Raw genomic sequence first — 24,665 nt, forward strand, 5'->3', positions numbered from 1 at the left:
AAGCAAATTTTCTGTCTTGTGCTTTGCAAATTCAAAGGTACAAACTAAGTCTTAAATAAAAGTGTCTTGGGCTCAGTTTTTGATCTCTATTTTCTGGAACAGTATCTGCTCCTCAAACAGTTCTGCTGTGTCTCTTTGAGGAGTAAAGCCCATCTCCATGTGAATAAGACTATCCCAGCCTTGTCACACAGTACTTAATCTTGTTTCATTACTACTGCAGAAGACTTGCTCTTACAGTTGTTAAGGCAAAAATCTCAGTGTGTTTATCATGGACTGAATAAAAAATATAGGATCACTTTGTTGCTGGTATTGTTTAAATCAAATACACTACAGTTTTTGTGTAAAGTTTAAATAAGTATACATGGTGTTGAACTGCTTGATTCATAATTCTCTCCAGCTGGAGTCTTCAAAGGCTTACACCTTTCCTTTGAATCAACATGGATACTAGATGAAAGAGCATTGATAAAGATCTCAGGTAGTTGCAGCATTTATGAGTTTATTACTTTCACTTTTTATTTTTTACATATGTATGATCTTTAGCTATGGTCCAAACACCATGTTGCATTTATTAATTCAAAATTTGTTGCAACTTTTGCGTAAAGACCAACCTTTGTTTACATCAGTATTCAAAATCCAGAGAAATTCAGAACAATTTTCCCTGGACATGAATTATTTCTTCATGCATTAAAGATATAGGAGCGAGTAAGGAAGGAAAATCCCTGTAAACATCCTGTCACAGTTCTCTCCATTGCTTTTTAGTTTGGCAAAAATTAAAACTTGGTATTCAACATAATAAGCTATGAAGCTTGAGAAATGTACAGTCTTCCTGTATCACTGTTTCTCTCATTCTTGTGCAGTTCTACAGTTCAGGATAGTGCAGTGTTGTTTGGTGATGTATGAGCAGTCTCCTGTACCAACTGAGGAGCATCCTTCTTGGAAGGACGTGAAGTGCAGATTCAGAGGGGTGTGTCCTCACTTGTAAACAGTCCAGTTCCTATTTTCAGGCAATAGCAGCAGTGAATGGTGTCTCTAACTTCTCATTTGCTGTTTCAGAACTGTATGAATGGCAGGAAACAGCAATGCTTTCCTTTTCCTTTGAAATATTTCATATATGGAAGAAAGTTTTGTTTAAAAGACTATTTTTATATTTTTTTGAGCAAAAATAGTACAGTTATACAGGCGTGACAATAGCCAATGGCATTTTTCCTCTCTGCTGGTTTAGAAAACAACTCCAAACTTGGAGTTAACTTCTAAATATCTTTCTTGTCAAGAACAAAATATTGAAACTGCACAGGGGAGCCCATTTGTGAAAGAGCTGCTTTCTGTTGCCTCAGCCTCATTTATGCCATACCAGTTAAGTTGTCTGAGCTTGAAATCGAAGATGGAATAGAGCTGGTCAAAGTTTGTCTCTCATGTGTCTGCTCTCACATCGTCTGTATGGTATAAACAATAGAGGTTTATATGATCAACTCCTCAGCCTGGGAAACTGCACCCAAAAAAATAACTTTTTAAATATTATTCAGCTACAAGTTTTATAGAATGGTTTATTCTCGTCCACAGAAGTTACCACAGTTGAAATTTGTCTGCTGCAGTGACATCTCTTGAATAAATAATAATATGAGATTTTATACTTCATGTTTAGGACAGTATTTTTCCTTTGTTTTGAACTGAAATTTAGGGTAGGAAAAATGCCAGAAGTGGGCTTTGAATTTTTTTTGTTACTTCTTCCTCATGTAAACATCCTATTTACTTTGTGCAAATTTGCTTGAGCATGAACTTTGGTGTTTTGACTTCTGTGTTAGTTAAGTAAATAATCCTATTTTCAAGAAGGACTTGACCAGTAGACACGAATCTTTATAATGTAATGTAATGTAATGTAATGGTGTAAAAGTAATCATTACTGGTCCAGACAGTCTTGTGAGTTTGGGTGGAACAAAATCATGAGAAAACAATGCAGGTTTGAATGGTGAGAACTACACTCTATTTCAGGTGCTTCTTTTTTTTACCTCCACACCATTTTTTTTTTTTTAGGCTTTATCTCATTTCCTAGTATATATTTGGAAGGTTAAATAGGTGGATCAAGTTATTTTGGTGGTGCTATTTCTTCCCAGTGTCATTAAGCTGTGACATTCAAGCCACAGCAACACAGCAAAGCAGCATTTGAGCATCTCTGTGTACATTACTTATGTCAGACATCAAAGTAGAAGGTTCACACTTAGGTCTGATCCCACCCATATTATTAAATTTTAAGATTATGTTGATACTGTTGTGAGTTAAACATAAAATATAAATTGGTTGCAAAACATTTCTTAATGTTAAACTACCTCAGATTGCCTCAATTGGTGTAATTAGAGGGTGAATGTAATTTACATGTTGAACAGTAGAAAAATTCTTCCTTGTACTAACAAGGATACATTGAACAATGTCTACAGCAAATTTCCTTCCCTTAACATTCTTTGCTTTTTAAGTTATTGTTTAATATGCTTCCTAATCCTAAATTAGTGCAGGTTGTACCAATTTAGTACTATATGGCATTGATGCAGTGATTGCACATTTTCTTCTGACTGACATACATGATAAGGAGATTTTAATTTCTGAAATGAACAATTACAGACTTGTTTTGTTACTGAACTGAATATGTGAATAATTATGAGGAAAATAGGCGATGCTCCCAGGAAAGCCCCTGGTTTCCAAGTCCAGTCCAATTAGTAAAGAAGGAAGCTTTTTTACAGTTTTTATCATGGTCTGTTTCACTGATCAGACAGAGATTCTTGACAGAGATGGGACAGAACACTCTTCAGGTTGAAAGATAACTAGGTACAGAGTCAATCCATTTTATCAATTACTCATTAATCTAGTACAGGTTTATAAATGTCATCACATCAAGACATCACATGTAACATGCTAAAAAACCAGAGATCTGCCGTGCTTTGAAGGTGCCCTAGAAAATTCAAGGTAAACACTGAAAAACTTACTTTGTTTAATTTAAAAAATATTTTATCTTATCCATGCAATGTTGTTCCTTTCTGCAGCTGGATTTGATAAACATCTGGAATATGCCTTCTGCTGTCTGAAACATGAACACATGGCAGCAGTGGCTGCAGAGCTGTCTTCAAGACAGACTTTACATGAATACAGCAACTCTCTGTTGGGGGCATAGACAACGTAGAAAATGAAAGGTGGCAAAAAATTCAGGGAATCTTCATCCCAGGGTTCTTTCAATGTTTCATAGTCCAGTTTCTGTTTAAAAGCAGAAATAGCCCATTTCTTGGTTGGAAACCAAGATTAGATTTAACACAAGGCCATCAAGTAACGAAAGCCTGACACTCTCCTTATAAAGAGCATTTTTATATGGCTTAATATCTTCAGTGGGATTACACCTAGAATTCTAGAATCATAAAATCATTATTGTTGGACAAGATCTCCAAAAACATAATTTCCAACCTTGGATTGAATATCACCATGCCCAGTAAACCAGATTGAAGTACCACGACTGCTTGTTTTTTGAACACTTCCAGGGATGGTGACCCCCGGATAGCCTGTTCCAATTCAAATAGGAAAGACTGTAAGGAGAATATGGTATGGGAGAGCATGGCCTATGAGGACAGACCTTACAGAGAAATTGTTTGCTAAATTGTGGTGTCACCTGAGCTTGAGAACTCTAGGAAATTCAGCATGTCAGTAATGCTTATTGCTCCTTTCTAATCAGCTGTGGTGTAACTGTATGACCACCTTGGCTTTTGTAGATCTTTAGGATTCAGGCCCTCTGGAAGACTTTGGTAAGATGCTTGTCAAGTGACTACTAATTTATCAGAACATACTTACTAGTTTTCTTCGGCCAAAATTCGAAAGTTATAAATACTTCCAACAGGACTATGAAAGCCAAGGAAAAATACACAAGGTTAATGTCTTTAAACACTGTGAGCTTAAAGAGAAAATGGTAGAGAGCTGAGCCAAATAATCATAATCCATATTTGTTGGGTGGCTGTAGTTTTAATCAGCAAAAAAGAAAGTAGCCAGAGGTGCCCAGAGATTTCAGGGCAAAGCACAAGATTTCAGCTGTTGCCATCTGTGTATTCTGCCTGAGCAGCTTTCACAACTGGCCCTCTACCTCCTCTTGGTACCTGGTGACAGCACCCCTGAAAACCCTATAGTGCAGGGAGGTGAGGCTCCCATAAGCTAGCTAAGCCTTCAGCAGAAGTTAGTATTTGGTTTCTTCCAAAAGGAGCACTAGAAGACCATCTTACTACTGATTTTGTCACAAACAAATCTGAAGTGAGCTGGTGATGATACAAAGGTCTATAACTAGAATAGAATAGAATAGAATAGAATAGAATAGAATAGAATAGAATAGAATAGAATAGAATAGAATAGAATAGAATAGAATAGAATAGAATAGAATAGAATAGAATAGAATAGAATAGAAATATGGGCTTGAAGAGTGCAGATGCTAACTGTAAGGCATATGGTGACATTTATTGACAGTAAAATTTATTGACTAACATTTATCAATGGATCACTAGAAGGCTTCTAGTGCCTTGGCCCTTCAGTACCTACTGTGTAGGAAACAGCCATAGTCAACAAATAGTACTGTAGGACTAAAAATAACAGCTCCATCAGCTCACATTGTCTCTTGCAAAAGTAATCCAGAGAGCTCTTGAAAGCTTGATCGAGCCATAGGTGTTCTGCCGAGTCCTGCTACTCACCAGGCTGGGGCTCTGGCCAGTTGCCAGGGGAGCAGGTTCCCAAAACCCTCCTCTGAGCATGCCCTGCTCTCAAGGACAGTGAGAGCAACCCTCACACCCAAGAAAAGAGCAAGGGTGACCCAGCAGATGGTGACACTTGCTGTGCTACAGGGAGACAGCAATTTTCCTTGTGAATGGGGACTAATCCAGTTTTACAGTTTTATCAAATGTGTCCAGTACTTTGACACTCATACAACTGTAAATAAAAATCCTTTTGAAAACCTCACCAGCTAACCAATTCCATCAAAATCAGTTTTCTTTCTCTTTATCTGAGCAAAGTGTGGAAATCTTGTCATAAATACACTGATGGAAAAGCTGTATATTTTGATGCTCCTGCTCAGTGTATTGACGAAGAGCTTCGACCACCTGTGTTCTCTTCCTCTCTCATTCCCTGTGCTGCCCTTCCATCCTCACACATTCAAGAATGTCTTCAAAATTGTCTGTCTACTGCCAAGGATTTTGCAGTAAAGTGGAGGGCAGGCAGTGATGCTCCTTCAGTCTGGTAATTACTGTGTGTTTAAAAACAAAAGAGGCATAGATCCATAGCAGACATTTATAGGACTGAAAAATTTGAATACAAAAGGGCTCTAAAAAAATTCCAAGGGTCACTATGTGTAGCTTCCAGCTCTGTGAGCCTATATCTCAGAGAAGAGGGTTTTCTTCCATTAACCTAGTTTACTAAGTGTATTTTCCAAGCAGCAATGAACAAGTATCATTAGCATTCACTCAGAGTGAGAGAATGGCTTTGACTGTGGTTCTGCTTATTTGACTTCTCTCACTAAACCTTATCCATCATGATGAATGCTTGGCCCACTTTGATTCTGGTAGGCGTAACGCACAGTCTGCTGGGGAACGGAGCCTGGGTGATGTCCAGTCCCTGCTGCTGCAGTCAAACCATAGAATCACTTTAATCTGCACATTTTACAACCTTCTAAAAACAGCTGGGTTATTTGCCCTGATCTTTCTTATCAGCATTGAAAATTTTTGTGGCTAGAAGAAGGAAATATATTTTTCTGATTTCCAGCATAAATTTATTCAGGACCTGTTTATATCCATTTGCTCTTGTGCTAGCATTGCTCTGAAGCTTAAATAGCTGCATGCCTATCTGTGATATTTACCCACTGGTGTATTTATAGACCGCCCTCCTGTACCCTTTCTCAGGCTTTGTTTCACCAGGGCAAACAAGCTGAGTTCCCATAAGATCACTGTCAGTCTTCTAATGACTCTATTGCTGCGTGATTTAGTTTTTCCAGAGAGCAAGTGTCCAAGTTTCTGTTCTATAATCCAAACTAGTTTCTACTGATGACTCAGTAACACTCTTACATTTACTCTGCCCAAAATTCATCAGATACAATTTAGAATCCAATTTGCCTTTTTTATGGATGGTCATGTCAGTCCCCTGTGATCAGAGCTCTTTGCAAATTGTTGAGCTCGTTGTTTAAAAATGTCATAGATTCATCAACTTTAGAGGAGCTGTGACAGCTTCCACCAGCTGGGGATCTGCATCTGATATTTCAGCTTGCAGGACACAGTTTTCTCTGCGTCTGGCCTGAAATGGTGGAGCTCACTGCCAACTCCCCTCCCCCAAGTCCTTCCACAGGGGAACCACAGATTAGCTTCTGTCCAGCCTGCAGTGTTAAAAAAATCACTTACTCCAACTCATGCTAACAAAATATGTGGCAAAATTTGGAAAATACTGTTTGGTCATTATGCATTTGTTTAAAAACATCCAAGAATCTGAGCTTTTTTTGTTTGTTTAAATTCAAAATGATTTAATTCATTCTAGTAATTTTGATTTCTTGCCGTTCAATTCTTGTCCTTCATTTCATTCTCAGACCTTATTAAATGTGAATAAAACTTTTGAAATGGCAATTAAAATAGCTTTCTTCCTGTGGAGAGAACCTAAGTGTGACTGCGCTGCTGCCTATTGTCCTGCTTCATTTCTTCCTTTCTCGGGTCTATCCTTCATCTTCCATCATCTGTGATTTAGACTAAGCCCTTCGTGGCAAGGACCTTCGTTTTATATTCATCTCTGCTGAAAGCAGAGACATTTACTGGTTTCTGAAAGTATAAAGAATGTAGCGGATCAATGCCATTATCCTGAACCGCACTTAGAAGACAAAGGCAGCTCTTGAGTTGATGCTCTCAGGAGCACAGAAGCAGAGCTACATTTTGGGCTACTGCAGATTTGCCAGAGGACTCTTCTGTATATTTCCACCTAAGAACATAGCCAGGGTAAAAGCTACAAAAGCACGGGTGACTGTGATAAAGCTTGTAACACAGGATTGCCTCATCAAATCAAGCAAATGATACCAAAAATTTTGACTGCTAGGATTAAGATAGCCAAAGAGCAGCAAGTCTTTCAGCTGGACTCTGAGCTCAATCAGAGCATGGTGCCAATAGGCTGAATTGATTTAAAGTAAAGATTTGGTGACAGTATTTCTGCTTTTGAGTAAGCCCTAAAGATACTTGCACAGGAGGCACTAGATCCTTGAGAGATTTGAGATCTGTGATCAGGGGAAATAGATTAAGGACTTGATCTCTTGGGCACCACTCTCCCAGCTAAAAGCTCTCATGATGCTAAGCACCCCTGTTTTCCCTCAAATTCTGCAACACATGTCTGCAGCCTCCATGGAAGAAAGTGTTTTAAAAGAACCTTTTTTCTTTGTTTTTGTTTTCCTTTTTGGCTTGCATGTTGGTGTATTCAACACACTGCATTCTGTGATCCCTGTTTGAAAGGTCCAAGCCTGCCTAGGCACCCATCATGCTGCCCTGGAGCTGAGCACTGCAGTCCTGAGCATCATGCTGCTGTCATCCTTGGTCAAACACCTGCTCTCAGAGTCCTTGATTTGTGTTTCTGCATCAGCACTTTAGCTTCTCTCTGTATGGTACTCATTTATTAATGCTTGATTGACAGGCCTCTCAGGATAAAAACTTTGCATTTGCCTATTAAAATACATTGCAACTTGGAAGATAATGAAATAATTTGCTTTCTGTTGTGTTTTGGGGATTTTTAAAAATTCAGTGACACTTGTGCCAGCACCACACAGTTCATTGATCTGCTGTCCTGAGTTCACCAACACAATCTTTGGTGTATGGGTTTTAACTGACAGGTAGTCAATCAACAGTTGAGAGAGCTGGTGATATTGAACTTGTGATAGCTGGTTTCAGGAACTGCAAAAGGCTAGCTCCTCTACAAGTCTCAAAATTCTTTTCTTTTCTTCATTTCTTCAAAATGACATGGAAATTCATCTCTGAGTTTAACACAGAAGTGTGCTTTGTTGAGCTAAGACTTTTACTACAGAGAGATGTAAACCTCCCTAGGCTAAAAGTACAGAGATAATTACGTATAGCATGGGAACCCCAGCACAGCAATTGATCCAGTATGACCCCTATATGGTTAATTACAGATTGTCAAGGCAATTTCTGTTCAAGCTGGACTGATAATTAATTAGTCACCTCCACATTGAAATCCTGACCTTGGCTTGGCACACGGAAAACAGAGACTTGTGTATCTGGCCAAAGCATCTCATTGCTGCCCAGGGGCAGGTAGACAAGGTATTAACAACTGAAAATGGAAAACGGCAAATGAAAGTCCAAAATGAAAGAGTAACTTTCTTTACTGGCTCTTTCCTTTCTTTCCTGCTCTCCTTCCTCTCAAACCAATTGCTCAGGCTAAAAGAATAAATAAAACCCACAGAAGTATAATTGTCTTTTGGACACTTTCACTTAATTCATAGGGCAGAACAGAGGAAGTATCTCTACGGATAACTTTTTGGTCAAATTGCAAACTGGAAATTTATTCCTGCTGTTTTGTCTTTCAACCATGGCAGAAATTTACCTTCTACCTTGTGCCTACCTGGTTTCCTTAGTAACTTCTCATAAGAATATGACAAAAGCTTGGAAAAGACCAAATAAATTGTCAACCGCTTAATCTTTATTTATAGAAAATGATATGCTGTTAAGTCTACTAGGTCTCTGTCAAAGCTGCCTGATTTATTTCTTAGAACATTGATTTCTTTCTTGTTCAAAAGAGGTCCAGATATTATTAAAATGAGATACCTTCCTCCACCAAATATAAGAATCTTTTTGCTTGCATAAACAGATTTAAGGCCTGGAAGTTACCAGAACCTACATACATGCTTCATATATATCCTTTGTTTATGAGAGTCAGTACCAACATTTTTCAGCTTTGCATGAATTTAAATGTTTCGCAGAAAAAGGTGGTTAAAATCATCCCTCTATGATGCCTTCAAAAATAATTTAGATTATTTAAATACTACCAAAATGGATGCTTGAATAAAGATGTCATGAGTGTATGATTTAGAAGCAACAGTGGAACCAGAATCAGGACATAAGAGAATCAGAACATTTTTAATTGTGAAACAAAGGAGTGTGGACTTGCAATAATTGTATGTTTCATTGTTTGTGTTACTTCACAACTCCCACCATGGCATGGGTACCACTTGCCAGATGGTACAGATGCAAAACATCTGTCTGTCCTACAAGGCTGCAGTATAAATGGACAGTACTGGGACATGCAGGAGGAGTGAATAAAACAAGGGACCTGTGCAGAGAGTTCAGGTGCTTTGCAGTAAATACCTTGTAGGGGAAAGTCTGACAAGAAAGGAAGCCAGGAAGGAAGTGGCATGTTTCTAAATCTTTTGGGCAGTTCCATTTTTTTCCTTTAAAGTTCTTGAAATGGTTCCCTGACCTGTGTCAAGCTTCTTTCAAAAGTCTCCCGGCAATCCCTCCACATGGCTTTCCAATGGCAAAGAATTGCCATGTTTGTATTCTTGATAGCTGGCAAATTATTTGATCAGAAGCTGTTGCTCCAAATAAATATGGAAGGGTGTATGTACAGTTAAGTGCAGAAGAATGGTGAGGAGATACGTGATGGATGTCATTCAGTGGTAACCCAGATATTGCTTATAGTGAAACCCTTAATGCTTTGTTAAGATCACTGTTCTGTGTTGTAATACGTTGTTATTCCATTGCCTTTGGATGGGTTTTCCCACAACATGTCATATATCATGTTCTCTACTGAAATCAGCCATGTGCTTTTCACTTAGATCATGTTTTCATCACATCTCTCACATAAAAAGCTTCATAAACTCAGGCCCATTTTTTGCTACCATGGGCCAGTGCCAAGGATGTCCCCAGCTGCTGCTTACCTTGCTTGGGAAGCTACTGGGGAACCCCTGCTGGGGATGCCGAGGTAATAAAAGTGCAGGTGGGCATTAATACTGGCAGAGTCCAGTCTGCTGCTCTGACCTCCACCTGAACAGGGAGCAAGAGGAAAAACAAATTTTGGAAGAGGTGTCTACTTGAAGTTCCAGAATTTAAGAAAATCTGCACCTATTATGGGTTAGAAGGAGATGGAGTGTTGAAATTAGATTATCTTGTCTCAAGTCGAAATGCACCTCTTTCTTTCTGGGCTGGCCCGTGGTTTGGGAGGAGATCCTGGGTCAGAAGAACCTACCAGAGCTCAGGGACTGCGATGGTGGCGGATGCAGTATGCTAGGCTGGAAGCAGAACAGTCGAGATGAGTTTGGGTTGGCGTTATTCCCTCTGCCCCTGCATTGAAGGCGTTATGCCCCTCGAGGGGGTCAGGTGGGGCGAGAAGGGAGAGCAGGGGCTGTGGTGCTGTCTCCTGGCATGTATGCTGCATCAGGGAGGCTGATGGCAACAGAGGGACCCTGGGAGCCCACACCAGCCAGCTCCTAACAAAAAAATACTGATTGCTCATAGTGTCCTGTCCAAGCAAAGCCTTGAGGAACGGTTTTTGTCAGAATAAAAGGCACAGGAAGGCTCTGTTTCAGGTTAGCCTTCACAGTCCTGAGTATTTCCGTTGGCTTCCCAGGCGGTGCCGCAGACCATCGGGCTGGAAGCTGGCGCTCCGGGGATGGAGCATCCCGGCAGGGGCACGGCGGGGATGGCGCTCACCGGGGCGAGCCCGCGACCCGGCCGCTGAGCCGAGGCTGCCGAACGGCTTTCCTCCTACAAGGGAACGACGGGCAAAAGCAGAGATCGCGTTAATGCGGCCGGCCGGACCGGAACCCGCTGCCGGTGCTCCCAGAGGCAGACGGTCCGAAACCGGTCTCCCCGAGCCTGGCGCCGAAGGCTTGTGGGGGTTCGTTCCCTGCGCGACGGCGCCGTCCGAGGAGGAAATGAGGGGCCGGGGGATCCCACAACTTTTCCCCGCGGCCGCCGGTGCCCGGCGAGCTCCCGCTCCCGCCCCGCTGCGCGCCCGCGGAGGCGCCGCCCGCCCGCTAGGGGGCTCCCGGCGTCCGGCGGCCAGTGCGCTCAGCGGGCGCGGAGCGGTGCGCGGGTCTCGGCGGGAGCGCGCCCCCCGCCCCCCGCCGCGGCCAGTGATGCCACGGGGCGGCGGCGGCGGCGGCGGCGGCGGCGGCGGCGGCGGCGGCGGCGGCGGCGGCGGCGGCGGCGGCGGCGGCGGCGGCGGCGGCGGCGGCGGCGGCGGCGGCGGCGGCGGCGGCGGCGGCGGCGGCGGGGCGGGGAGGAGGCGGCACTGCAGCTGCATGTGTCTGTAGCGGCGGGGCCGGGGCGTCGTTATCTGCATTCACATGGGGGCGGCGCCGCCGGCCTCCGCCTGAAGCCCCCGCCGGGGGAGACACAAAACCCACGCGAGGCGCGGGGCGCCGCGACCCCCGCCCGCCGCCGCCATCGCCATGAATTCGGCGGAGCAGACCGTTACGTGGCTGATCGCCCTGGGCGTGCTGGAGTCGCCCAAAAAGACAATCTCCGACCCCGAGGGCTTCCTTCAGTCCTCCCTGAAGGACGGCGTGGTGCTGTGCCGCCTGCTCGACCGCCTGCTCCCGGGCACCATAGACAAAGTAAGTACCCGGCGCCCCCCGCCCCGCCGCCCTTTGTGCGGCCGGGCCCGCCGCCCCCGGCCCCGGCCCCGCCCGCGCCGCCCCCCGCGCCGGAGGGGGGACCCCCGGGCCCGGGGAGGGCGGTGGGGGGCGCGGGGGGCGGAGCGGGGGTCAGTGCCCGTCGAGAGGCCGGGGGAGAGCGGGGAGCGGCAGCCGGGCTGGAGGGGCTTCCCCCTGCGGGCCACTGTTCTGCGAGTGCTTCACAAACGCTCCGCTCCCCAAAGCGGAGTCCTGGCTGTGCACGAGAGATGCATTAATTTTGGGGGATGGACTATGGACCCTTTTCTTGTGTACCACGAGCCGGCTGCAAACTTATATACGCAACTGCTGGAACAGCCGGTGCCTCACCTCGCTTGGGAGGTGATTCAGCTCATCCCCTCCAGCCTCTGAAGGACATTTTAGCGCTTGATGCTTAGTTTTCTTGAAGGCTGTTTTAGCGTTATTTGGGTCCTTGACTGTTCGGTAGCCTGTGGAAAAAAAAAAAATCTATTTTTTTTCTTTTTTTTTGGGGAGGGGGCTGAAAAAACGCGTTACAGCTCTAATCTGCTTTGTGTTTGAAGAAAATGTACTCTGTCAGGTAACTTTTATGTGTTCTGTGTGCGTACGTAATTCCCGTCGTAGCTCAGCTAGAGCGAGAGGGGTTTGGTTGTGCCTCAAAACTTGGGACAGTACCGTTGTCTAACCTGATGTTCAGTAACCTAGCGCACACAGAGATCCACATATTGACAAAAAACTTTCTTTGTGTGCCAGTCCAAGGTGGTGAAGAGGAGATTGATGAAGGTCATCTGCTATGGTGATGGGATGACTCCTTGCTTGAAAATAACATCGTATTTTTCACCTTTTGCAGTTAGCAGAGTTCTCTACTCCTTGGAGCCTGCTGACAGTGGGCTTTTGTTACCTTTTGTGCCTCTATTTCAAGCAGTTCTCAGACCCACAAAGTTGAAACCAATGCCTTGAGCTCAGCGGGACACTGGGCTGGGCTGTCCCTCTTCAGTTCTTCAGTTTGCCACCCACTAGGGTTGTTACTGTTTCATGTTGTACTGTAGCATGGAGGTCTCGGTTCTGGACTGGAGTCCCATTCTGCAGATGTAGTAGATCATTCTTGCCTCCCAAATTCACAGGTACATTAGGAGGTGGTATGGCCATATAACCCCACAGGAGCCTGCAGTGCTATTGGCGGGCAATGGAAGTGATGAAAGCGGGCACAGTGTGTCGGTGTCTGTGTGAGCATGGGTAACTCAGGGACCACCCTGGTGGCCAGTGGGGCTAGCTGGGACAGCTGGAGCCCCTGCCGCTGCTGCTGCCAGCTTTCCCCACCACCATTTTCCCCTAACTGGCTGTTCAGGCAGTAGAGCTGAAGAGGATGTCCCTGCTCCCAAGGGGCTGCAGCTCTGTAGAGGTGGTACATGAGGAGCAAACTGTTGTCCAGCGTATTGGGCTGCAAAGTGGGGCTCCAGAACAGGCAAATGTCCTGTTCTGCCATCAAGTAAATGTCTTGTTCTGCCATCCGGGGTGACACATGTGATGTGGGGCTGGGGGCAGGTGGGGCTCCTCCACCTAGCTACCCAGTGACTCTGACAGGCTCTGCCCACGTCTCCTTGTCCCCAGGCTCTTTTGCCCGGTGGCACCAAGCCCGAGGAGGGTTTTGGCAGCTTGTCTCACACTGCTGCTCCAGGCACACTCCCTGAGCACCTCTTGGACTTTGGGTTCTGAGCTTTAGGGCAGAAAAGGTCTTTCCCCTTTTTGTAGATGTCAAGCCTAGTAAAATGGGGTCCTGCACTCAATCTGGGAAAGAGGCTCTAGTGAAAACAAAATAAACAAAAAAGCATAATAGAAATAAGTGTTAAGAGTGTTTCCCAACTTAATGTGCTTTTCTGTTACGGTGTAGTTGGGGATAGCTCGGTTAGTGAATGAAAGGCTCTCTTTTCATCTCAGAGGAGCAAACACCTCTCACGTTCGGGTGCGAGTCCCTTCACAGCCCCCATCCGCAGAGGAGGTTTTGCAGGGGCGCACAGCTCCCCGCAGGCAGCCACGGCCCCAGCGTGGTGTGAAGGAGCTGTCAGCAGGGCTCACCGTGCCCCTGGTGCTGCAGCAGCGCGGGTTGCAGGGGGGACCGTGCGGGCTGGGGTGGCAGCCAGGGCGGGAGGAGCCTCCCATCCTCCCCGAGCTCGCCCCGCGTGGAGCACGGAGCTGGGACAGGCGGCAGCCCTGGACGTCCCTGCTGACCCCGTGTGTCTCCTCTGGCCCTGACATAGCTGTAAGTCTGGGGAGAAATAGCCCTCTAAAAAAATTTTTTTTAGGAGGATCCTTGGTTTTGTGAGGAGAGCTGTACTTTTTTCCCTGGGCCATTCACAAAGCACTTTCTAATTCATAGATGTGTCTGAGAGACTCACAAACTCCTTTTTTTGTCTAACTTTGTAAATATTCTTTTTCTGTAGGCTCAGGATTTATACCTCATATCTCTTTCATGTCCTCATATCTATGTTATGTCTGAGCTGTTTACATGTTACTTTATTCATTTTCTTTGCTTGTTGGTAAACAGATATAAAATTTCCATCCTCTCCTGTGCCATGGTATTTTTTCCAGGTCTTTTTGGCTACTACTGTTTGCTACTTTTTTTTATACTGAGTGCATTTAAAATATGAGCCTTTTTATTCCTTATTTGCCCTGAAAATCTTCAGTTAAAACTGGACATTTTTGAAGTCTAAAAGAAACAAGGTTTGTCCCACGGATGTAGACTGATTCAGTTCTTAAAATCATTTGAGATCATAACTTTCTATAAATATCTGAGATTAGCAGACACTTTGAAGATTCACAGAGCTCATTTTTCTGTAAATACAAAATAGTAACTATAACCAGAGAGAACATTAAAAAAAAAAAAAACCCAATTATAAATATGAAGAAATGTATGTCAGCTTGGGGTGCCTTTAACGATGTTTTCAAGAAAATGCTATAAATGCATTTCTTTCAAAAACAGATTAGAAAGAGGATTCAATATATGCAAGAATGTAGTAATAATTTTTTTGGCATTTTGTGCTTTTTAAAGCCTCTGGGTACCCTGAGAGTAATTAGTAGGAGATTTTTAATAAATAAAGATTTTGTGACCATAAAAGGAATCAAGCACTTGAAGGTCAAATAACAGAATTTTCGTAAGTCGATAAAACAAATTAGTGGGTTTCACGGCTGGTTAGTATATTCTTTCTTTAGATTGCTGTGTATTTGTATACCAGCATTGCTCAGAACAACCTACAGAGCTTCTTGCCAGGAAATTTTGGCTGAATTTGTTTATATTATAATCATTTTCTATCTTGAACAGGAAAGGACAGATATTAAATTCACTAGATTTCTGGAAGTCAGAATGAAAATACCTTGGAAAATAATGTTGTTACAGACTGTTTCTTATTTTTGGACTTCCATTTAATGTCATAAACATTCCTTTGCATTTTGAAAGAGACCATGATGGGGTAAAACAAAATAGTTGGGTTAGGCAGTGTGATGGTACTGCACAATAACCTTCTCCTGAACACAGGAAATGAACGAAAGTGAGGGCAATTATTTAAAAAAAAAAACCAACAAAAAAAAAAACCCCAGCAAAATCAACAAAACCGACAACAGCTTCCCCCCCCTCCCCCCCATCCAAACCCAGTCACGTCTTAGTTTTTTTAAGGCATGGAGATCTGTGCTGAAACATGGTTAGTTGATTTGCTCCAAAAGATAGGGAATTCTGTTGATTTGTACTTAATTTCAGTAATTTGAATAAAAAGCCATAATTTCAAGTTACAGGATTTCAACCTTGTGTGGTAAAACTGAATTACTTTGATGGCAGGGAAGGGATCCCCGTGGAAGCATTGCAGTGCAGTTGTCTGCCGCTTAGATGCTTTTCCTCTCAGAGATCATTTTCCAAACAGATTCCTCCATCGCAGACCAGTTTGACCCACTTTCAACGTTGTAAACAGAGATCAGAATTGGAGCGGGAATTTTCCTTGTCATGTGAGGCTTTGCGCTCCATTAAGTTTTGTTTGTACTTTTATTTTTGGTCAGCTGTTCGACAGAAAGCGTCGTTTTGAGGACAGCTTTGTTCTTATTTGGGGAGAACGGGGAAGACGCATCGGGGAATGCGATGCAGCATTGACACCCCGTGGTGCCCCCCCTCCCGTCAGAGGCTCCTGAAGGGCAGGAGAGCAGCTGGTTCGGTGCTTTGGAGCCGGGGGATGCCTGGGGGTGCGGCTGGGTCTCGCACGCCCTGGCCCCCCTCCGTCGAATGGACCATCCCCAGCCATCGCACTGAGTAGGATTGAGGAGCCCAGAAGCTGCTCTGCTGCGCGTGGGAGGCAGATCCAAAACACAGCCGCTTCCTCTTGCTGCTCCCGCATCGCTGAGGTGGGAGACGGACGGCACGGGGCTGGCCTCGGGAAAACAGATCCAGCTCTCTCTCTCTTGCTGGAGGAGACTTGGTGCATGGCTGAAAGGAAACGTCATTTCTATTCCCTGTGGAGGATTGGGTACTGGCGTTGACATTAATTTGGTTATTAATTGGGATAGTACCAGGTCTGATGGCAGCAAAGATTAAGATCTTTGGACAAATACCTCATACATCTGTACGATTCTCTTTTTAATGAGAGAGGTCTCTGGCTAAATGAGGCATTCTGAATTGTAATTTAGGAATAAATTAACCCCTTGGGATTCACAAGGCAAATGAATTGTTCTGTGTGAGCACAAGCACTGGGAGTATCCAAAAGGAGGGTTTGGGCTGCCACGTGTGGCAGCCATGTCACCAACCTTGTCGCTTGTGCCTGTGAGGAGCGTGTGCGCCTACGGCTCAGCAAAGGGAGATTTATGCTCATTTATCTCTGAATTCACATGTAAATATCGGAGCTAAGTATACTTCTCTCCTGTTGTGACAAGGTGTGACCTTGTCAACATGTGGTAATTCAAATACCAACATGTGATATTTCACATGTTGAGAAGGAAGAAGAAAGGAAAGGTGTTTTGGACCCAGAGTTAATAACAAGTGATGATTTTTATAGCCCAGTGTCATTGCAGAGGGCGCAATGCTGGCTGAATGTGGAGCCCAGAGCTTGAGAACGTCCCACCAGCAGTGCAGACATTACTTGTAAGGTGGAAATTTCCAGGTGCTAGCTGGCCCTGAGAAACCTACATTTTGGAAGTTCTGGCAGGATGTTCTCACCCTGATGCCTTGGTGAGGTTTTTGGGGTCTGCGTGGCTGACCCCAAAGTCTGTCCTGCCTTCTCTCAGTGAAATCTGTTGGGAAGGTATTGTGGTTGCTGGTATTGCAGCAGCAGCAGCAGCAGGTCATCACAGGACTAGACCTGGGAGGCAGGAAGCAAAATCTGCATTTTAATGTGCATATGCTCTCTTCCTTCAGCAGTAGTCCTCCCAGGGAAATTATTGTGCTTCTGGCAAGAATAATCCGTGCTGGACAGGTGTGCCTGCCGTGGCTGCGTGCTCAGGGAACGCCGCTGCGTCTGTGAATGCTGTAGCTCCAGAGTGGAGACACTGCAAGGATGAGCTGAGAGCCTGGGGAAAAGTTATCCCAAACAAAGTCATTAGAGTGCCTTTTTCCTGCATACATGCTGTTCTCATCAGGGGTACTGAGAGCTGTGTAGGTTTTTTTTGGTCCTGTAACAGACTTGTGATTAACCATGTTACTCCTACTGGCTTGTGAGAGCAGGGATGCACAAATGCTTTGAAGGAGAATGTCCTTGCTTTCCTGTCTATGTGCTGGCTCTGTAATTCTGGTGGCTGGGATATTATCTGAGGAAATACGATCTGCCTGTGCTCATTGAGGAAGCAGAGGACTTACATCTATGTGTGCTGCCTTCTTCCTTGAAAACCAGATCCTGTCAATCCATAAAGATCTAGAATGGGTTAAATAAGGGTGTGCCAGATCCTGAGAAGAGAGGGCAATTAAGAAAACTGTTGGCCATTAAATTGTTTTTCTCGAGAAAATGTGGAAAAATAATGTGGTTCTGCTGGACTTACTTTCATTACTGTCTTTTCCAGAGATTTTATATACGTTCTTTCTATGCCTGTACGCAATATGGACAAGAGAAAAAGTGATTCTTTAGCCCTCAGGTGCCCTACTGCTACCCAGACTATCCTCCAGTTGCTGTGTTTGTGTGGAGAAAAAGAAGAACCGTGGGGATGCCATCAGCAGGCTCCTCTCTGGTTACACTGCGTGCTAGTGGCTGATGGCACCGCGTTGTTCAGCTGAAAACATTTAAGAATTTAATTCCAGCCTTAGAAAACTGTAAGTTTGGCTTTAAAATTGAAGTTTGCAGACTAGGTATGTATGTAAGTGTATTTATGCATACACTGACATATATATTTATATAATATATAATATGCATATATAATATTAAAATCTGGGTATGAATCACTGAGGGGAATTCAATATACATCTTCCTTAAATAACAATTTTAATTAGTTGTTATCCAATGGCTGTGATTTAAAGAGCTGGAACCTTAAAACATTTAGAGCATGACAGGACTTGCAAAAATACTGTGAGCTGGCAGCATGGAAGCAGTGGCTTGCACCTTGGCTGGCTAAGCTTTACTCCCTGATCCTCAGCCAGTGTGACACTTTGGCTCTCTCCCTCACTTTGCTGCCTAGAGCAAAGCCATTTTCTCTCCACATCTCTCAGTGTTATGTGATTGCTGCCATTACCCACCACCAGAGTCATAGAACCATAGAATGGTTTGGGTTGGAAGGGACCTTAAAGATCATCTGGCTCCAACACCCCTGCCATGGAACACCTTCCACTAGACCAGGCTGCTCAAAACCCCATTTGCTTTGCCTTGAACACTTCCAGGGATGAGGCATCTATGACTTATCTGGGCAACCTGTTTCAGTGCCTCAGCGCTGTAATCGTGATGGGGAGTTCAAGAGGGGTGGTCAGCTTCATCTGCAAGAAATTTCCTTTGTGCTGCTCCTCATCACAGATCACTGAGACCCTGTGGGCAGAGGCCCCTGTCCCTTCTTGGCTGATGAAACACTGCTTGGGTCTAAGTGCATTTAATACGGGTCTCCATTTTCCTGCTCTGCAGTGAGTGCTATTGGATGATGTTGGCAGCTTGCCCAGAAGAGAATCCATCCCTTCTGTAGGGCTTTGGTAGTCCTATGGAATATTTTCATGGGGTGGGGGAAGGGGGAAAGCAGTAAAAATCATATACCCCCCACTGGTGCAGCTGTGCTGTCAGGGAAGTGCTTTTGTTGGCTTTGTTAATGTCACTGGGGGAAGTGGTACTGTTAGACTGGCAGAGGAATTCCCTCTCTGGCATATGTTACATCCACACTGAGGAGCGATGCCAGCATATCTAGCAGCAGAGCTCTCCCAGTGTAAACAAACCCAGAGTGATTGGACTCCTGAAGCCTGAGCTTGCGCTGCATCAAAACAGCGATGCTCCACAGGAAACACTGCAGGGTTTACGTGACAAGGGGGGCAAAATCCTTCCCCATCAGCCTTACCTCACAGGGGAATCTCTTCAGTTCCTGCCAAGCCCACACCTGTAGCTACACTTCATCGGGCTTTTTTCACACACTGACTTAAGGGAAATACACGTCTTGCTGTGGACGCTTAATGCTGCCACCCCTGGAGCTCTGCAGCCTGAGGCTGATGATGCTGCTGGGGGTTGGGGGTCAGTTGCATGCTAGCTGATTTCCTCTTTTTCTTTAAAATAGCAAGAAAATAAGCAAAACCACAGGAATTAGGAATATTAGTTCTTAGTCTTTAGGACAGAAGGGAAAGCAGATTACTGCTGCAGCTGCAACCAGACTCTCTTATGTGTGTATATCACGTCCTTCAGGCACACTCCTGTGCATGTGTTCTGGTAGGACTCCTGCCTAGCTCAGGTCGCAGGTGGGGGGCCTGCAAGATCCTTGTAGCAGTTGCAAAGACAGCTTGTAAGTTTTACATGCATGGCATTCTCATTTTCTTAATGCTGCCAACCTATGTTTTCTGTATGAAAAATAAAAATTTGATATAAACTTGAGAAAATAAAAGTATAGTATGGACTGCTCTGGTGCCCTTGGACTATCATGTTTGTATCTTAGGGCTGGGTAAAAATCTGCCTCATGGGAGTCAGTTTATAGTATTCCACAAAATCACAGCATCAATTATGTTGGAAAAGACCTCTGAGATCGAGTATTTGAGTGAACACCACCTTGTTAACTAGACCTTGACACTAAGTGCACCATCCAGTCTTTTCTTAAACACCTCCAGGGAGGGTGATCCCACCACCTCCCTGGACAGCTCATTCCAATGTTATATCACACTTTCTGTGAAGAAAAGCCTCCTAATGTCCAACTGGAACCTTCCCTGATGCAACTTGAGTCAATGTACTTTGATGGGAATTTAATCAGGGTCCAAAGGAAGTGGCAAAAGTACTGTAGTTCTATTGCAAAAAACGTACTGTTTTCCTGAATATTGTTTAATTCACGTACATATCTGAAAAGATGAGCTCAAACAGCTGAATTACTTTTACAGAGTAATTTTTGGAGGGCAGATTAATGGAAAAAAGCAGCTCTAATTTTTGCATAAGGTCCTGTTAAGGTCCTGTTTATAAAGGCTGCCACAAGACCCAGCTGGCATTTTAACCAAACTACATTTCGTTTGCAAACTTAGCTGAACTTAGGTTTTGAGGGCTATTACACTAAAGAACTGAAGCAGCTAAAGCAGAACATTTATGTGTTTGAATGTAGGTCACTGTTGATGATGGCTAGTCAGGCAGAGGAGCATTTCTGAACGTGTGCAAAGGAAGATATCAGAGGAGTCTTCAGCCAGCTAAAAAAGTGCTCCTGGTTTCAGATAGCATCGCCAAGTGGAGGTTGAGGGAACACAGAGTGTTGGGTGATGAATTGATGTGGCCTGTGGCATGGTAAAGAAAAGGTAGTGGGTTATGTTTGTGTAGCTAAGTGTGGGATTGGGTTTGCTGGTTTGGAAGGTAGTGGTGTGTGGTCTGAGTGAAAGAGATGGAATACAGGGACTAGTGTGGGGATGTAGGATGTAAAGCAGAGGAGTGTCATGTTGCAGCCAGTTTATTTTATTGTTAAATTTAATGGTCTGTTCCTGTTGTCCCCCTATGGTTTTGTAATGGTTTTACCCACTTGTCAGTTTTGTAAACCCCTCCCCTTTTTCCTGAACCTTCCTTGCCCATCACTTTTAGCCTGCCCCTAGTCCCTGTCGGTCAATGTAAACCCAGCCCTCTGTTCCAGCATGTTCCCTGGCATTCATCCCTTACTCGAAGCCCCATTGGTGTTACAGCTGCCGTCCCTCCCATGTATTCCTCCCATTGGTCCCAGATGTTGTAAACCCCTCCTTTGACTCCTCCCAAGCTGTGTTTTCATTGGTTCCTGAGTTTGTACCCTCCTTCCTTTAAATTGTGTTGCACAGGAGTGCTCGGGGCTCAGAGTCCTCTGGGTTCCTGTATGCCTTTCCAGCCCTCGTCCTGTCACCGCTCCTTTCCCTCAATAAATCCTTTTCCTGGAAAGCTGCTTGGACTCTGGGTCTCCTCCATCTCTTTGCTGAAGCCCACGACGCCGAGATCCGCAGAGCCTTGCGTATCAGGAAGGCTCTGAAGGTTCGGTCTGGGGAAAACAGCTCCCGGACCGTTCCCCAGTCCTGGCGCTGCCAGCGGCCAGTGAGCAGAGCTAGCCCAGGCGTGACGGGCCGCAGCGGGCAGCGTCAGTGTCACATATGGGGTTAGTCATGTTGATGGCTTTGGAGTGTGGCAATGGGATGGATCTAAGAGCTGTTTCTGTGGCTGTCATTAATAGTGGTGTCCAAGGGCAAGAGGTTTGGGAACCTTTATGCTCTATTGTTAATAAAAAATGGACATTAACCACTTTTCAGAGAGTTCTTCGAAACTGCACTCAAAGGACTCTAGTAAGTCTAGGAGAAGACTGGAGTTTGAGATACTAAGTAGATACCTGCTCCTACTTTCTGCTGTATTTTGATTAACTTCCTGTCTGGGTATCCTATTCAGCAAATAAGAATTTTAGGGCATATCATAAGGCACCTTCCTTCCTCTTTGTATTGTATGTAGAGCCTAGGTGAGTTGTGGAAATGGAAAATTTTGGCACCTTTATGCATGACCTGTAGGAGTGTCAGTCTTTTGCTGGATCTAGCTCTTACTATCTGTGTGTCTGTCTGACTGCCTGCTGCTGTGCTTTCAGAGCATGGGTTCCCTCAAGCCAAAATACAGGTGTCTCATCCATGCTGACTGCTGTGAAAATTATTATTGAGAAGTTTGTGGCTCGCAGGTTTTATAGGGAGGGAAAAGTCAGTGCTAAAGAGCTGCAGTACTGCAGAAACTGTATCATGCTAAGGTCTGGTGCTCTGTCAAGACATCTTATTTTATAACAAAACTGAACTGTGCTGAGAATCCTGATCTGTGTTTTTAGTTTAGTTATAGCATCCTGCTAATGTGCCATCAGTATGGTGTGCGGTCCTTTAAGTGATTGGGCTCAACTGCAGAGTGCTCCTTACTTAGAGATGTGGAAGATGTGATCCTTTGAAGTGCAGCTGTGCCTCCTGCTGTCCTGGGAGGAGCACGGGGCTCCATCTGCAGTCCTCTCAGCCCAACTGCTCACTGACTGTGGGGGAAGTGCTGCACCTGCCATTGGTTCATAGCGGTGGATGTTTCCTCGAGAAGCAGAGGATGTCCTCCTGTGTAGCTGTGTAGCCACTTTTTCTTTTCCATCCCTGCTGGGTGCAATTTGTGAGGGCCAGTGGTCGGGAACAGAGCAGGAAACCCGAATGCCGAAAGGGATGGGCCCTGCTGGGCATGGGCGCAGGTGCAGGCAGGAGGCAGCAGCTGGGAGGGGTGGGGAGGGAAGGGACGTGCAGGAGGTGTTGGACAGTTAAACACCTGCAGCTTCACCACCCAGACTGGTGTGAGAATGGCCAAGCTTCCTCCTCATGATGTTTTTAATCTTGTTTTTACCCCTGAACACACATCCTGGCAACAAATCCCAGGCTGTAGTGCTTGTGCAGGAGGTGTTTGCTCTGTTGGAAGAGCAGTTGCCCTTGACCAGTCAAAGGATTTGGAAGCAAGGGAAACACAGGTGCTGTGGGATTGAATGCTATCCACAGGACCCTTTCCTTAGCTTCACTGCGCTGTGCAGTTATGATATTTTTACTGATTAGATTGCAGTAATGCTCTGTGTGTTCAAGGTGTTCTGAAACATGGAGAGAAAACTGTTTTATGCTGTGAAGGGAATCTGATGTAAAAGGCTCCAGGCAGGATAAATAGGATTTCTCACTACTTACAGGATCAGTCACTGAACTTCTGGCTGGAGCAGCCTTACACCTGAACAGGACAGTTTTTACATGTCTGCTGAACTTGGCTACTAGTTTGCAGCTAATGTTACATTCCGTTTTAGTTTCTGCTTCTTAGTAACTGAGATAGTGTTCTTACATAGTAAACCATGTTGCACTTACTATATGTTGTGCTAGATAAATGATTGTTTTAAGTTGCATGTAGGAACAGTGTTATTACTCAGTCTATCTAGTAGATTCCAGTTTCCATATAGAGACCTTGTAGAATTCTCACTCTGTGACCCAGCTTGTCATATTGTTCAGCAGATGAATGCAAATAAACAGCTAATTTTCCATATATACAGCTGAAGATGTCTCCTACTTTTTATTAATGTTTAATGTTTACTTGAGATTGCAATCAAAGAACTGTGGGTTTGCTTGTTCGTCTTCTTTTTTTTCATTATTATACACATTCCTGCTTATTTTCTTCATATAATTTCCCTGTCCAAATAAACTAGTAGTAGCCTTTTTCATTTTTTCTAAGATCACCCACCATTCTTTTTCCTGATGCAGCCTCTCTGCATTGCCCTTTATTATTCACTTATGTTGTTTAAAACCATAGATTCAAACTGATCAAAAGGGATGTAACATTTAGTTAGGTACCATCTATTTGCATCACACATTGTTCCCCGCCTTTTCTGGATGGTGGGAAATGTACTCTGCTCCTTGATAGCTGCAGTGCATCAATGTCCCCAATGCAGTCTCCTCAATGAACTAGCTGTGGTTTCCAGCACTGCTCCCCGAGAGATTAAATCTTAATCAGAACCTGTCCCTGAACCACCAAGAAGTGGCTGTTCTGCATTTTACCTTCCTCTTGTCTCTTTGGATTCCACCGTGGCACCCTGGTCCCTAATTAAGAATCTGTCATGCCCCTCTGGAATCCTTGTCTTTTCTAATTACTATTAACCTTTTTTATTTGTATTACTAGAGCACACAGAGGTTCCAGTTGGACACTGAGGCTTCTTTGTACTAAGAGCTGTGTATACACATAAGAAGTAGACAACCCCCATTAATGAACTAATGGTGTTGCTCTGTGATGGGGAAAGGATAAAGCAAATATTGGAGAGAAAAATACCTAACCTCTTTATTTCACTGGCTTTATGTACATGTAACCTACTTTTTATTAAGCTAAGGAATTTGGGAATATGACCCTAGTTTTTTTTTGTTTATCCTTTGTCTCTGAATGTATTTGCTGTCTTTCAGGTAGACTAGGACTTACCTGCCTGTGGTCTGCTTGAGTGTTGTTCTGGTAGATTTTGAATAGTGTGTGAGGCTATGAATGTGATCTGTGTGAGAGGTCATGCTCCTGAGCTTCCTGTAACTGTAAAGGATATCATGTACCATATGTGTGATTTTATCATGGGCCTGGCCCACATAACTGCACTTCAGCATTCTGTTGCAGGGCTGATTTTTGTTCTTCAGGTCCCTTACCGTGTTTCTCAGCTGTCTGTAGGAGAAGGTTGCCAGAATCACATTATTTTCCAGGTAAATAGTGGGTTTGCTTCATTTTATTGGATCATTAATGCTTTACATCTCTAGCAGGATGGAAATGCTAAGATATTTTTAAATTCTTTACCCATATGCTTCTGTCTTCTGTTGTATAAAAATGCCGCTGCAGCCACAGAGCTGAGAAAATGTACCCTGCTTCTTTTATCTCTCCAAAGTCTTTTCCCTTGCTTTGAAGGAAGA

General features: G+C 44.3%; 1 protein-coding gene across 2 annotated transcripts in view; it reads left to right on the plus strand.

The window, feature by feature from the left end:
- The first annotated feature begins 11,423 nt into the window (after positions 1-11,423).
- ARHGEF7 (Rho guanine nucleotide exchange factor 7) overlaps positions 11,424-24,665 on the plus strand; it is a 118,589-nt gene continuing 105,347 nt past the window's right edge. For both annotated transcript variants that reach the window (XM_005516598.3, XM_014250956.2), the window contains exon 1: positions 11,424-11,599. In XM_005516598.3, coding sequence (XP_005516655.2) covers positions 11,435-11,599 — 165 coding nt within the window. In that variant the 5' untranslated portion in view covers positions 11,424-11,434. The remainder of the gene's footprint in view (positions 11,600-24,665) is intronic.

Source organism: Pseudopodoces humilis, chromosome 2, assembly GCF_049639895.1.
Source record: "Pseudopodoces humilis isolate 2021_Gansu_Grassland_sample_001 chromosome 2, ASM4963989v1, whole genome shotgun sequence".
Taxonomy (NCBI): domain Eukaryota; kingdom Metazoa; phylum Chordata; class Aves; order Passeriformes; family Paridae; genus Pseudopodoces; species Pseudopodoces humilis.